This window comes from Mastomys coucha, unplaced genomic scaffold (assembly GCF_008632895.1).
Source record: "Mastomys coucha isolate ucsf_1 unplaced genomic scaffold, UCSF_Mcou_1 pScaffold4, whole genome shotgun sequence".
Classification (NCBI taxonomy): domain Eukaryota; kingdom Metazoa; phylum Chordata; class Mammalia; order Rodentia; family Muridae; genus Mastomys; species Mastomys coucha.
Window position 1 is genome coordinate 45358498 of NW_022196910.1, and position 13769 is coordinate 45372266.

The 13769-nt window shown below is 41.0% G+C and overlaps 1 protein-coding gene across 1 annotated transcript; it reads left to right on the top strand.

Moving 5' to 3' along the window:
- Positions 1-5869: 5869 nt before the first annotated feature.
- Il22 (interleukin 22) lies at positions 5870-10993 on the top strand. The gene is made up of 5 exons (XM_031349677.1): positions 5870-6098; positions 6565-6630; positions 6748-6891; positions 7803-7868; positions 10398-10993. Exons 1-5 carry the CDS (start codon positions 5913-5915, stop codon positions 10473-10475), a joined length of 540 nt encoding a protein of 179 aa, XP_031205537.1. The 5' UTR covers positions 5870-5912; the 3' UTR covers positions 10476-10993.
- The last annotated feature ends 2776 nt before the right edge of the window (positions 10994-13769 follow it).

Consider the following 13769-nt stretch of genomic DNA (forward strand, 5'->3'; position numbering starts at 1 on the left):
TGTTGCTATGGAGACACTGTCATCCAGGCTGAGTGAAGAAGGCTCTATGTATCTGCTTTTACATCTCCTGCGCTCCCCTTAATTACCCCTTACCCATGTTCTGCAAATAAGTCCAATAATTTCCCTGTTTTGTCAGAATTGACTATTAGTTTGTCACTGGGGCCTTATAAGGAGGATCAGACATTGCTTAGTACTCTCCACAAAATCACTCTCACAACAAGTGGCAAAAATAACGATTTGTGTATGAAGATTAAGATGGTTGGATGTCCCTGGAATGTGGAAGAAATCTGGAAATTTTATACAAGTTACACATGTCTGAGTAAATTATTTAAGATGTGTAAAAGACAAGACTTAGAGATGATATGTATGATCTTAAAGTTTCCAAGATCAAAAGTCAATCAAACCTCCGCTTAAGGCAATGAAACTATTGTTCTGCTCTTGGTAACACATATGTCTGGCTTAAAGAACAAAAGCACATAAAATCACATATCCAGTCAAAGTTTACTTAAAAGTTTGAATTTTGCCCAACCTTTATCTAAATACTGCACAGTGGTCCTGATGGGTGTAACTGACCTTCTAGGTATTCAATAAGACTTTGAGACCTCTACTACTGTGGACAGAGATATTTAGAGGAACACTATTTTGACCTTTGCTCTCCAAAGTCAATGAGGTCTTGGAGGGGAGGTTGTGGGGACAATTCTTGAGATATCCTGTAACTGTGGAAAGTCACCTGCTTCTCTTGTTCAGGGAGGCCATGGAGACCACACTCCATGGACTCTCACCAGTGTCCAGTCTACAAAGAGATGGGCCAATACAGAGGGGAAACTTATTCAGTACTTCCTATGAGGTCATGGTCAAGAAAGGCCTTTGACTCATCCTCACATAGATGGAGCAAAAGAAAGATGGTAAGAGAGAGAATCCAGAGGTTCTTCTCATGCCCAAGCAACTCCTAAAGATCAATCCCCAACTGACTTTGACAAAAAAGAGAAAGATTAATCTTGCCCATTTTCATAGTATTAAACACCTAACAGAGAAGTCTAGCCAAAGATTAAAATGAGTGGCATATATATATATATAATATATATATGTATATGTGTATATGTATATACACATACATATACATATAGATATACATACACATACACATACATATACTAATAGTCCAATGGTCCAGAGTATTATATGCCCCAGATGTGAAGCTTAAACCCATTTGAGATGTTATTTGGGCACTGTTTCTCACTAATGACTTTGTCTTTGATAAGGAAAATGCTACTCATATATAAGACTTAAGTCAGCAGTTCTCAACCTTCCTAAGGCTGTAACCCAATGTAGTTCCTCACGTTGCTGTGAACCCCAACCATGACATTATTTTCTTGCTACTTTGTAACTGTATTGTTGCAACTGTTATGCATCAAAATGTAAATATCTGTATTTTCCAATGATCTTTGGGGGTCAGGAGTGGCAGGCTGAGAACCACCGATCTAAAGACTCTCCTTACCGTGTGGCTGCTGGCTTCTGTGCCGGCTTGGGTAGAAGCCATATGGCTCCTTTTCTTATCTCCTCCGTTCCTCTTCTCTAGGCAGCTACTGAGATTCACTGCTTTCCTGCTCTATTTTTTTTTTTTTAAATTCTGGTTAAAAATTGTCCTTAAACTTTCTGTTGAGTCCATTCTTAAATTCTCTTGTCAACAAGACTAAGAATTCCAAGAGGGGACCCTGATTTCCCCTGTATCACTAACACACAGATTTCACTTTTAGGAGTCTGTAGATTAATCCTGCCTTTCCAGAGAACAAACTGGGATATTTAGTAAAAGTTAATAAACTTATTCCCATAATTCAGTGGACTTACTCTTGGGTAAATATTTCAAAAATGCTTTAAAGTTTTATTATTTATTTCTATGTGTCTTGGTGTTTTCCTTGCAGGTACATACGTGTTTCATGTGCACAAGTGCAGTTCCCATGGAGGCCGGAAGAGGTGGTGCTTTACCTAGGATTGGAGTTACAATCATTGTGACTCCATGTGCGTGCTGGGAATTGAACCCATGTCCTCTGGAAGAACAGCCAGTGCTCTTAACTACTGAGCTATCTCTCCAGCACCTTAAAAAATTCTTTTCAAAATACGTTGAGAATGGCTCAGATGAGGCTGCTTGGTGTTGCCATGTCTGCTTTCTGGGCAGCTGGAGGCTATTTAGGTGATTATCGTAGAAAAACGAGTAAATAAAGTGGGGTGCACATAAAGCCTGAATCACTAATCCTGAAGCAGGGGCAACACAAATAGATTGCAAGACCGTGATACTGAGTAGAAAAAAGGAGGGAAGAGAGAAAACTCTTCCAATAAAGTAAAATAAAGTAAAATAGTAGTACATACTAAATAAGGCTATTTGCCTTAGAAGGATACAGGCATAGGAATGAATAGTAAACATGTGCATGAACTTGTATGGAGTAATGATCACGCGCATTGGGATGAGAAATCTGGTGAATTTAAACCTTTCACCTGAGATGACTAAAGGCTTCCTTCTCTTCGAGAGAGCAGTGTTTTAAAGATTGCACTCCCTGATGCAGATTTTTGTGCATCTGCCAGTGAATAGAAAGTAGATTTATTCATTAAGTCAGTAAAAATCTATTCATCAGATGCAGTTTGCCAAGCACTATTCTAGGTACTAGGAATGGTACAGAGAAAGAAACAGCAACAGCAGACCTTCTGGATGGGGACCCTGGTTAGCTACTCCCAGCATTAGACCAGGTTAATTGTTGTGTAGATCTAAGGTCACCCATGAAGCGTCTGGGATCTGGGAGCATGATGCTGATGGAATTCTATTTGGGGTGACTTGAAAATTCATGAAGAACCCACTGGAGAGAAAGCCTGTTGTAATCAGAAATTATTCAGTATATTTGCCATCTATGTGCTACATCTTCAATCTACCCTAACAGCAACCACTTTCAAGATTCTTTCTACAACTGTTCAGAAACCCACATACAGCCCCAGATTACATTATGTTTCTGTGAATCTTAGTCAAACTCACGAAATCCCCGTTCGGTAACACTCACATTAACGGGTTGTCTATTGGAGGATATGACACATGGAAGAAAATGAAACAGAGGTGTGTTGCTATTAAATTGCTGTGCAATTTTTTGCCATTATACTTTTTTCTCTCCTCACAGTTATTTATTCCCCACTCAGAGATAAGAATGAAGCTAGTAAGTATAATCAGATCAAAGTCCAATTTTAGAAGAGGCGAGAAAGCAAATTACCTCTATTTTACCAGTGGCGGTTTCTACAGACTCACTTAGTCTGCTTTTAACAGTCCCTTCCTAAGTGTGTAACATTGCTATGGTTGGAGTTAGAAAGATGAAGGAGGCAGACTCTTTTCCAAAACAAATAATTCAACGGTGTCAAATTTTATGTTCCAATGGAAATAAATTTATGTATGTTTTTCAGTTTTCTAGGCCAACCAACAAAAGCCCATCTAACCTCCAGAATTAGCTTAGGTTGAGTGCTTGTACTATTACACAAGAGTCTGGTCAAAGATCACTGTACTTCATACACTAGACAATCAGACATGGGAAAGTTGCCTTGTCTTTTTTGTCTTGGGATCATAAACAAGCCGCTACAATGTTTAGCACTTGTCTAAGATTTTTTTTAATTTATAAAAATATTTCTTAAAATGAAAAGCAAATGTAGCATATATTTATAACATGGTATTTTGAGTATGCGGGTACAGTGCGAAATGGCTAAGAGGAGCTACTATCAGCATCAGCCAACCTGCTAATGTTTTCCTCTAGCAAGTAAACTTGAAATCTATGCCTTAAGCAATCTTCAAGCCTATAACATAGTGTTAACAACTGAGGCCCACTGCTGTGCAATGGAAACCCACTGCTCTTCTTTCTATGGAGGTCCACTGCTGTGCAATGGAGCTCTCGAGCACTTTCCCCTATTTGCAGTTTTATGTTCTTTGAGTGACTTCCCAACCTCTCACCTTCGGTCCCTGATGATCACATATCTACTTTCTGCATTAATGAACTCAATGTTTTAACCTTTTTATTAAAATATCCACACAAGCCGGGCGGTGGTGGCGCACGCCTCTAATCCCAGCACTTGGGAGGCAGAGGCAGGCGGATTTCTGAGTTCGAGGCCAGCCTGGTCTACAGAGTGAGTTCCAGGACAGCCAGAGCTACACAGAGAAACCCTGTCTCAAAACAACAACAACAACAACAAATAATAAAATATCCACACAATCAGTGTTTGTTTATGGCTGTCTCACATGTATGTCTGTGTATGAGGGGGTTGGGAGGATGGAGAGGGTTAGGAGAGGGTATCAGATGTCCTGGAACAGGAGTCATGGATGGTAGTGAGCCACCATGTGGGTGCTGGGAGTTAGATCCAGGTCCTCTAGAAGTGCAGCAAATGCTCTTAAACACTTGCAGGCATCTCGCTTTCCAGCCCCAATGTTAGTGCTTTTAGATTCCACATAGACTAGAGATCTGATGGCTTCCTTCCCAGCCACCTCCCCTTTGCATCTTTCTGCCACAGGGCTACACCAAAAAAGTGAGAGCTCTCTGACTGCTTTGACTCTTCAAGTCTGCACTTTTCAATAGATCAAGATTCTACAGTAACCTGAACCCTTCCTCCAGGATCCCTTTAATACTTTTGATCTCAATTAGCTGAAAAGAGAAACAACTCATCCAAGTGATTTTCATGACTTAAAGTTCTAATCTAGATGTAGGTATTTGCATCTTATAGTCTCTCTCCTTCCCTGCTCCCACTCTGTAGGAAAGACTTTCCTAGTTTAGTTGTAAAGTGCTATCTGGGATGCAATGTGCATACAATGCATTCAAGTTAACATGCAATTGATCCCTGCATTTTGTCGACTCTCTTCTTCAGATATCCATCTATATAAGACAAGTTATTGTAAGATCATTTAAAAATAATATTTCAAGACTTGTGTTTGCACAAGTAAAATTTCAAAGTGAATTAGCAAATGTGTAGTATTATTTTATTAAAAGAATCTATGCTTAAAATGTCGACTAGATTGTTCAATACCAATGTTTCCAAACTTAAATTGATCTCGGCTATGATTTTAACCTTTACATTTGCATCTACCATAGCTCTTTGCTCACTTAAAAATAGTCTCTGGATGAGAGCATCCAGTCTGAGAGCATCCAGTGGGAATGAGAGCTGTGAGGAAAGCCAACACTTATTTTTTTTAAAGCTAGTTATAGTTTAGGATTCCATATACTAAAAAAAAAAATGAGATGTAATTATTTTAAAAATTGAAATGATCTCCAAGTTTTCACTATTACTTATTTGAAAGCACAGAATATAGGGCATGGGTCTTTTATTTCTGGTCACTTCTAAAGAGATAAGAATCTATGAAGCTGGTGGGAAAATGAGTCCGTGACCAAGATGCTGACTCAGTAGCTACGGGAGATCAAAGGCTGTTCTACTCAATCAGAATCTACTACGGCAAAGCCATTGCTTTCTTTGAAAACCATGTAGAGTTTAGAAGATTTCTGGGATTTGTGTGCAAAAGCACCTAACTCAGCCCTAACAGTGACGTTTTAGGGAAGACTTCGCATCTCAAGGTGGGAAGGCTTGGAGGTGGCGTCTTGTGGCCTCCTATGGTGGTTAGGTACTTCTCAGAAGACAGGACTGGAAATTAGATAATGTCTGATGTCATATTGTTCACAATACCAAAAAAACCCTGGTGTCCTGATGGCTATAAAAGCAGCAACTTCTGCCTCTCCTATCACAAGCAGACACCTGAACAGGTGAGCACTCAGACTGGTGCAGAGAACTATCTGCTTGCTGCCATGCTCTCCAACGAACATGTTCCCCTCACGTTTTCGCCTCTTGCTCTCTTGCTAACAGGTTCTCCTCCCAGTTATCAATTGTTGACACTTGTGGGATCCGTGATGGCTGTCCTGCAGAAATCTATGAGCTTTTCCCTTATGGGGACTTGGGCTGCCAGCTGCCTGCTTCTCATTGCCCTGTGGGCCCAGGAGGCAGATGCGCTGCCCATCAACTCCCAATGCAAACTTGAGGCATCCAATTTCCAGCAACCGTACATCGTCAACCGCACCTTTATGCTGGCCAAGGAGGTACAGCTGCATCTCTCTCTCTCTCTCTCTCTCTCTCTCTCTCTCTCTCTCTCTCTCTCTCTCTCTCTCTCTCTCCATACCTACTTGGGATTCAAGTAGCTCTTGCCATTGTCTTTGAAGCACTTGTAAACTCTTCAGGGGCACTTTTTCTCTGTAGGTCTCTCTACCTATGTTTTCTATGTCTCTTTAGAGACTCTTTAAGGACCAGATCTTTTTCTATTTCTGATTTTCAAGGTCTCAGGACCTTTTCCTATTTTGGCCTTTAGGATGCATATACTGAATTTTATCTACAGAGGAGCATTTAAAAAGCCACCTATTACTGTAATACTTTTCATCTCTCTGTGCTCTTTTCTGAACTCATACTCTCTTGGCTACTCCTGAGACCCATGGGGGACATACATCTCTACTTACATGGTTTTCTTCCACCTCCTTGTCATCCAGGCACTTAGGATTTTCTCTCTTCCAGGCCAGTCTAGCAGATAACAACACAGATGTCCGGCTCATCGGGGAGAAACTGTTCCGAGGAGTCAATGTAAGTTCTCATTGTGACTAGCAGGAAGAGGATTTGCTCAGGGTTAGCTGCCGTAGCTGGTGGATCCTCTGAGAATGTTCTGTAATATGACCCCTGCTGTTCCTTGTCTACCTGCAGGCTAAGGATCAATGCTACCTGATGAAGCAGGTGCTCAACTTCACCCTTGAAGATGTTCTGCTCCCCCAGTCAGACAGATTCCAGCCCTACATGCAGGAGGTGGTACCCTTCATGACCAAGCTCAGCAATCAGCTGAGCCCCTGTGTAAGTCTGGCTCAGTCTTCCTATGCTCCTCTCTCTTCCTCTTCTATTCCAGTCAGAACCTGTGGTCCTGCCCTCTTTCTCTTCATGAGAGTGAGGAGGGCCTCAGCAACACCACCATCCGAGGCCACTTGAAATAGGTCATAAAGTGATCGCTTTGGCTTCAGTTGAGTAATACTCTGAGTTTGTATGAGTGAAGCCTTATTTGTTTTACCTGTGGAAAGAAAGCTACTCAAGTTTTGTAGGATGAGAAAGATGTTGGGAACTGTAAGAAAAAAGGCCTAGATATGGAAACAGATCCACTGAGTACAAGTACTTGTGAGGGGGAGACCCACTGAGTACAAGTACTTGTGGGAAGAGAGATAGTTGTGGAGAGGGAATGGCACAGAGCTAACCTTGAAGGGAAAGAAGGAAAAGGAAAGGCCTCATGGTCAGGGGTGTGCAGACTTAAGCCCTTTTCGATGTGATGGAAAGTTAAGAAAAATCAGCATGTGAGTTGGATGCCTCCCAACACCCCAAACTATCCGTGAGGAATGGGTAGACTGAGGGAGACCTGGCGTTTAAGGAAGGCACTACTTTTCATGAGAAACTTTATGCTCATCTATTGTGCTACACTCCCATCTTTGATGAGGTTCAGCTCAGGTTTCATTTCTACCTTTCTTGCTACTGGTGGAAACCTCAGTAGGATTCCCCAAAGACGAGGACAGCTCTTCTGTAAAGGAGGGACCTGGATTTCAGTGTCCCAGAGAACAAAAGAGCTCAGAGAATCTAGGTCAACGTGAAATCTAGGTCACTGTGGGCAAAAATGACTGAACGCCTCCATTCCAGGTGAATGGTCATGTGCCTCATATACACTGAGGTATTGGGCTTCAACTGGACAAGATTCTGTTAGTGAGTCTGCTTTTATTTTGCAGCACATCAGCGGTGATGACCAGCACATCCAGAAGAATGTAAGAAGGCTGAAGGAAACAGTGAAAAAGGTACTACTGACAAGCTCTAATACTAAGCCATTGATAGGAGAAGCGGGGGTTTCTTTCTCTGCTTCCCAGTCTCTTCTACTTTGTAACATTTTACTTGATTTGTCCACTGTCTGGTCCATTACTTGGTTAGCTGCACATGGGTCTAGCTGGACCTATAGATCTTTCAATCTGTATCTAAATTTGTAAGTCACAAATTCTAGAGCTGGCAGAAAACAGCTCAGCCAGTCCCATGAGTATGTGCTCGGAGGATGGCTTGTGGCAGGGCCAATGCTGGAAGGCAGCATTCTCGAGTCCCAGCTCTGCACTCGCCGAGCAGCCACATGTAATTATTTTAGCTTGATTAATTATTTGGGAAAGCCAGTTCCCACCGACTCATATAAACTAAGGAAGCATGCATTGAAAACTAGAAAGCTGGGCACAAATTTACTTGATGTGATTTTTGAGCTCATTAAACTAATGCTCTGAAATTGATCCAGAACAACAACAAAAGAGCTGGATTTACATATAGGATGAATATTTAGAATCACTGGTATTAATACCTATTATCTTAATTAAAATATAGTGCCTAATAGCTACCTATTTAAGATTAAACACAAGGGTGAATAACATCTTAATTTATTTGACCTGGTTTTAATAGAGTAAAAATATCAGTCATGGATTAATTATAGTGCCATGGAAGTATGAGTTGGGAATCCTTTTCTTACTTTTTGCCTTCATTTCTTCCTTTTTTCCCTTCACACCTTGATCAAGCCACTAGTGAGCACCTATCTACTGTGAGCTATTGTATGACTTTATAGCAAACAACATCGCTGTGTGGCCTCTTTGGGGAAGAGATCAGGGTAGCAGGAGGCTCAGGTCAGCAAATCTGACTCACCCTGAAGCCAGAGGCATAGCTGACAGCAGAGAAAGTGAGGCTCTTTGCAAGTGGGTGTGCTTAAGTACTCAGAAACAGGAAGGCTCGGGTTGATGGAGTTATCAGTAACATATCTACCCTGATCTCCTTCTTCCATCGAACCTAAATATTCTCTTCTTCTTCTTGGGCGTAGTCTGATAAACACAACTGTTTTCTTTTGGGTGTTCCTGGCTCTGTAGCTTTTCAGTGCTCTGCCAGTTCTTGTTAGAGGGTTTGTTAGCTCGACATCTGGGCTTGGGTGTTAGCATGCCAAAGGCACACATTTCCAAATGCCTATGTAAAAGGTTATTATTCATTTACTTTGTCTTTGGAAAGATGAAGCATGTGTGAGAAAGATCTCACAGGAGATGTGATCTCTGTAGGAAATGTTTTTTCTTAAAAGTCTATATTCCACTTTCAGTCAACTTTGACTTTTACATCACACTGCCACATGGGAGAGTGTGTAGGTTCGCTCCTGTAGCTTTAGAAAAAGCACCAATGGGGGGAGGAATGTTATATAGAGAAATCCGATAGGCAGAGCTCCCTGACCTGGGAAGAAGACCAGGACAGGTGTTAAGTAGGGACAGTGGAGGGAGGGCTCATGAGGGAGAATGGAGAAAAGCCAGGGAAGCTAAGCTACAAAGTTTCATAGGGTGAGGAGTCTTTAAGATACAAAATAGCATGCTTGGGCATCATCACAAAGGAAGTCTGTGAAGGCAGCATGTAAGAGGAAGGCCGGAAGGGAAAGGAGACCAGAATGTAGAAGATTTGAAAAACTACAAATCCTCCATGAGAGGATTTTTCTCTGAGCAATCTAGAACAAGGGTGGCACAGGGATGTGCTTTGCCTTTTGAATCTGGGTTTTTGTCTCTCCATTGAGGCTGAGGGCTTCACCCCTTTTTTACCCTGCAATGGAGGAGGAATGAAGGGATGTAATGACTCCTATCTGGAGCTTTACTAGTTTAAGCAATGGAACAGACACTCTGGACCTCCTCTTGATTAAAAATGGAAACCTGTTGTTTGTCTTTTTTTTTCTTCTTTTGTTAAGAAAGCGAGCACAGGCAAAGCCTGACCACGTGGGTTCATATGTGGGTCTTTGAGTCAAGGCTTCTGAATTGAGTGCTCATTAACAGTTGATCATGGTCAGGTGGAGGGCTACGGGACAGGTCAAGCCCTGCTGGCTTAGCACTTAACATCTCCAGGTCTCAGTACGGCTTTCTGCTGCTTAGCATGGTTAGGAGTTGAGCAAATCTTTTTCTTCAACCCCCACTATATTTACTTTTAATTAACAAATGATTGTGTAATGTGGGATACGGTGTGATAATTGATCTATGTGTGCATTGTGCAAGGTTCAACAAGGCAGATTAATAGGTCCATCAACAGCTTTGAGGGTGTGAAATGCAAGTAATATAGATGCCTGTGGTGTGTCCTTATGTCAGAAAGGCATGATTTTAAGGACTTTGGCAAACCATATTATGCTCATGCTAAAAATGCATTATGTTGATTATTAATCTTTTAGAGAAGGCTGATAGTTGGTTTTGGTGCTCAGCAAGTGAATGACACCATCTCTTTCTAATTAGTACCACCTTAGAAAATGATACATGCGCTCAAATCGGTTTGTGTTCATATTTTCATAGCTTGGAGAGAGTGGAGAGATCAAAGCGATTGGAGAACTGGATCTGCTATTTATGTCCCTGAGAAATGCTTGCGTCTAAGCAAGAGAAGCTAGAAAATGAACAACTGGTCCTTCCTGTCTATTAAAAAGAACAATAAGACTCCTGAATGGACTTTTTTACTAAAGGAAAGTGAGAAGCTGAACTCCACCATCGTTAGAAGATTTCATATGAAACCTGGTTCAGTTGAAAAAGAAAATTAATGTCGTTATCCACGAGACTAGAGGTAGACTTGTTAACCACAAGGATTCATTGACAATATTTAATTGTCATTGATGATACAACAGAAAAATATGTATTTTTTAAAAAAATTTTATTTCCACAAAGGAGATTACTTCTTATTCCTTTAGAAAAAAAGCCTGTGTAACTTCATTTCCATAACAAATACTTTATATATGTAACTTTATTTATTATAAGTATACATTTTATTTATGTCAGTTTATTAATATAAATTTATTTATAGAAACATTATCTGATATTGATATTTGAGTATAAGGCAAATAATATTTATGATAATAACTATGGAAACAAGATATCTTGGGCTTCAATAAACACATGAATATCATAAATCTTCTGTCTTGTAATTTTTCTCCCTTTAATATCATTATCTTCAACAATATCATCATCATCATCAATATCATCATCATCATCATTACCCAATCATTCTCATGGCTTCATGCTTGACTCATAAAAATTAGGTAGCTATAGTATTGTACCTTTAAGTTTGTCTCCAGAGGCCTGTGGTTTTGTATGTGTGTATGTGTATATGTGTGTGTGTGTGTGTACTGTGTGTGCATGTACTGTGTGTGTGTGTGTTGTGTGTGTGTATGGCCATGCACGTGAAAGCTAGAGATGGATATTAGGTGTTCTGCTCTACCAGTCTCTGCCTTATTATTTGAGACAGAGTCTGTCACTGAACCTGGAGCTAGGCTGGCCAAGAAGCTCTATTAATTCTTTTTTTTAAAAAAAGATTTATTTATTATATTTATATGAGTACACTGTAGCTGTTTTCAGACACACCAGAAGAGGGCATCGGATCCCATTACAGATGGTTGTGAGTCACCATGTGGTTGCTGGGAATTGAACTCAGGACCTTCAGAAGAGCAATCAGTGCTCTTAACCACTGAGCCATCTCTCCAGCCTGCTCTATTAATTCTTTGATCTTTGTGCCTCACCTCATGGAGCTTACAGCCTTGTGTGGCCACACTTGGTTTTTTACACAGGTGCTGGGGAATCAAACTCAGAACCTCATGCATTTATACTAAACACTCTTACCCTCTGAACTCTCTCCCTACCCCTGCAAGCATACATTAAAGGCTTAGTTTTCAGGACAATGGTTATTGAGAGGTGGTGTAGCCTTTAGGCCTGGTGGGGCTTTTCACATCAAATGGTATACAATTGAAGGAGATAACTGCATGGAAGACCCTTCTGCTTCTCTTGTCTTTGCCTCTTGGGCATGAGGTAAGTGACATTGCCAATCATGTACTCACACACTATGACAAGTGCCTAGCCACAAGCCCAAATACAGTTGACCCAATTGGCCAGGAACTTAAGTTCTGATACCATGTTTCTGATACTATGTAGCAATAGACTTTATCCCCTTTTAAAATGACTGCTTCTGATATTTTTTGTAGTGCTTTAAAGCTAGCATGCGTGTGTGTGTGTGTGCACGCGTGTGCGTGCGCGTGCGCACACACATACACACACACATACACACCCCACAATCTATTTTATGGATAAAATGGGTTTCATTTTATAGAAGCAATCAGAGACATATGAGGAAATGTTTTGTGAACATAGTGAATTGCTTCCCTTCTAGGGAGGGCATGCCTCAGTCTTCCTGAGAAGAAAGTAATGCACTATGTTTGGGTGGGCAAGTCTCTCTGACAAGTGGAAATATCATTTATACAAGGCTTTTGTACCAGAAAATGGGAAGGATATTATGAAACACACAAAGAGAAACTGTGGATTTTCAAAGTCCATACTGTGATACCGAGGAGAAAGAGAGAGCCAGAGAAAAAACAAAGATTAGATTAGGAGACATGATACCAGGACAGAAAGCCACTAGGGAGAAGGGAATTTCTTAATTGTGTATATCTTTTCATAGAAGGTCAAAGTCACTAGGTAGACAAAGTTAGAGACTGTCTAGAGTGTTTTCTTCTACTATCTGGTGCCACGAGTCTCTTCCTTAGGTCACTTGCCAGTGACCTGCCTTTGCCAGCCTTCCACAGCATGGGGTGGTAAGCAGTGAGCCTGTTATGGCCTGTTCCTCCTTCATGAACAAGAGAAGTTACTGCTTCTGTCCTTGCTCTGCAAACGTGGAGAGAGGATGCAGCAGCAGACAGCTTTATGGACTAGCAAACTGTCATTATTTTCAGATAAGATGAAGCTGTGGTTTGAATGAAAATTATGGGCACAGACTGGTGAATTTGGATGCTTGGTTCCATAGCTGGCAGAACTGTTTTGAGGATATGACCTTAAAGGAGTGTGTCATTGGAGGTGGCCTTTGAGGTTTTAAAAACTCACATCATGCCCAGCCTTGCTTTCTCTGGCTCCAACCTTCTTATAAGATATAAGTAGTCAGCGATTGCTGATACCTTACAAGATATAAGCACGTCAGTGCTCCGCCTGCCTGTGTGCCTCCCACCAGACTCTTCTCCATGATGGAGACTAAGCCCCTGGAACTGAAAGCAAGCACCGATTAAATGCTTTCTTTTATTAGTTGCCTTGGCCATGGAGTCTCGTCACAACAGCGGAATAGTGACTAAGATAGCTGTTGCTGAAGATGTTTGCCTTCCTCTTCCAAATGAGTTCCAGGGCACTGATTTGAGCAAATTTTTGAGTTGCATTTGTTTTGGGCCAACCTCCTGGAAGTTGAGTATGACTGGAAGAATATTTATCACTAAAACTTGTAAGTCTTTCTATGATGTCAAGCAGCATTCAGGAACAGATAGCATCAGTTATGGCTTCCTCTGATCCAGGCTCATATTGGATGTGCCAGAAATTCTCTAAGTGGACTCTCAAACAATGGCTGAATCTTCTCATTGCTCAAATGGCTAGACTCTTTCCTGAGCTGTGATGATCTCTCCAACAAATTATTTTAATAATTTACAAATGTCCTCTCTACAACTATTTGTTTTCTCTCTTCCAGCGACATGAATTAAAAAACAGAACATCAGCTTGGGCATTCTTCTGTTGTTGATGGCTTGGCATGGTTTGAAGAATGAAATCTACAGCTCACATCACACCTCTCTACCACCTTGACTCCTTTTCATCCATTTCTATCTTGTCTGCTTCAACCATGTTTCTCTCTACCTTGCTGGCTCTGGCACATGT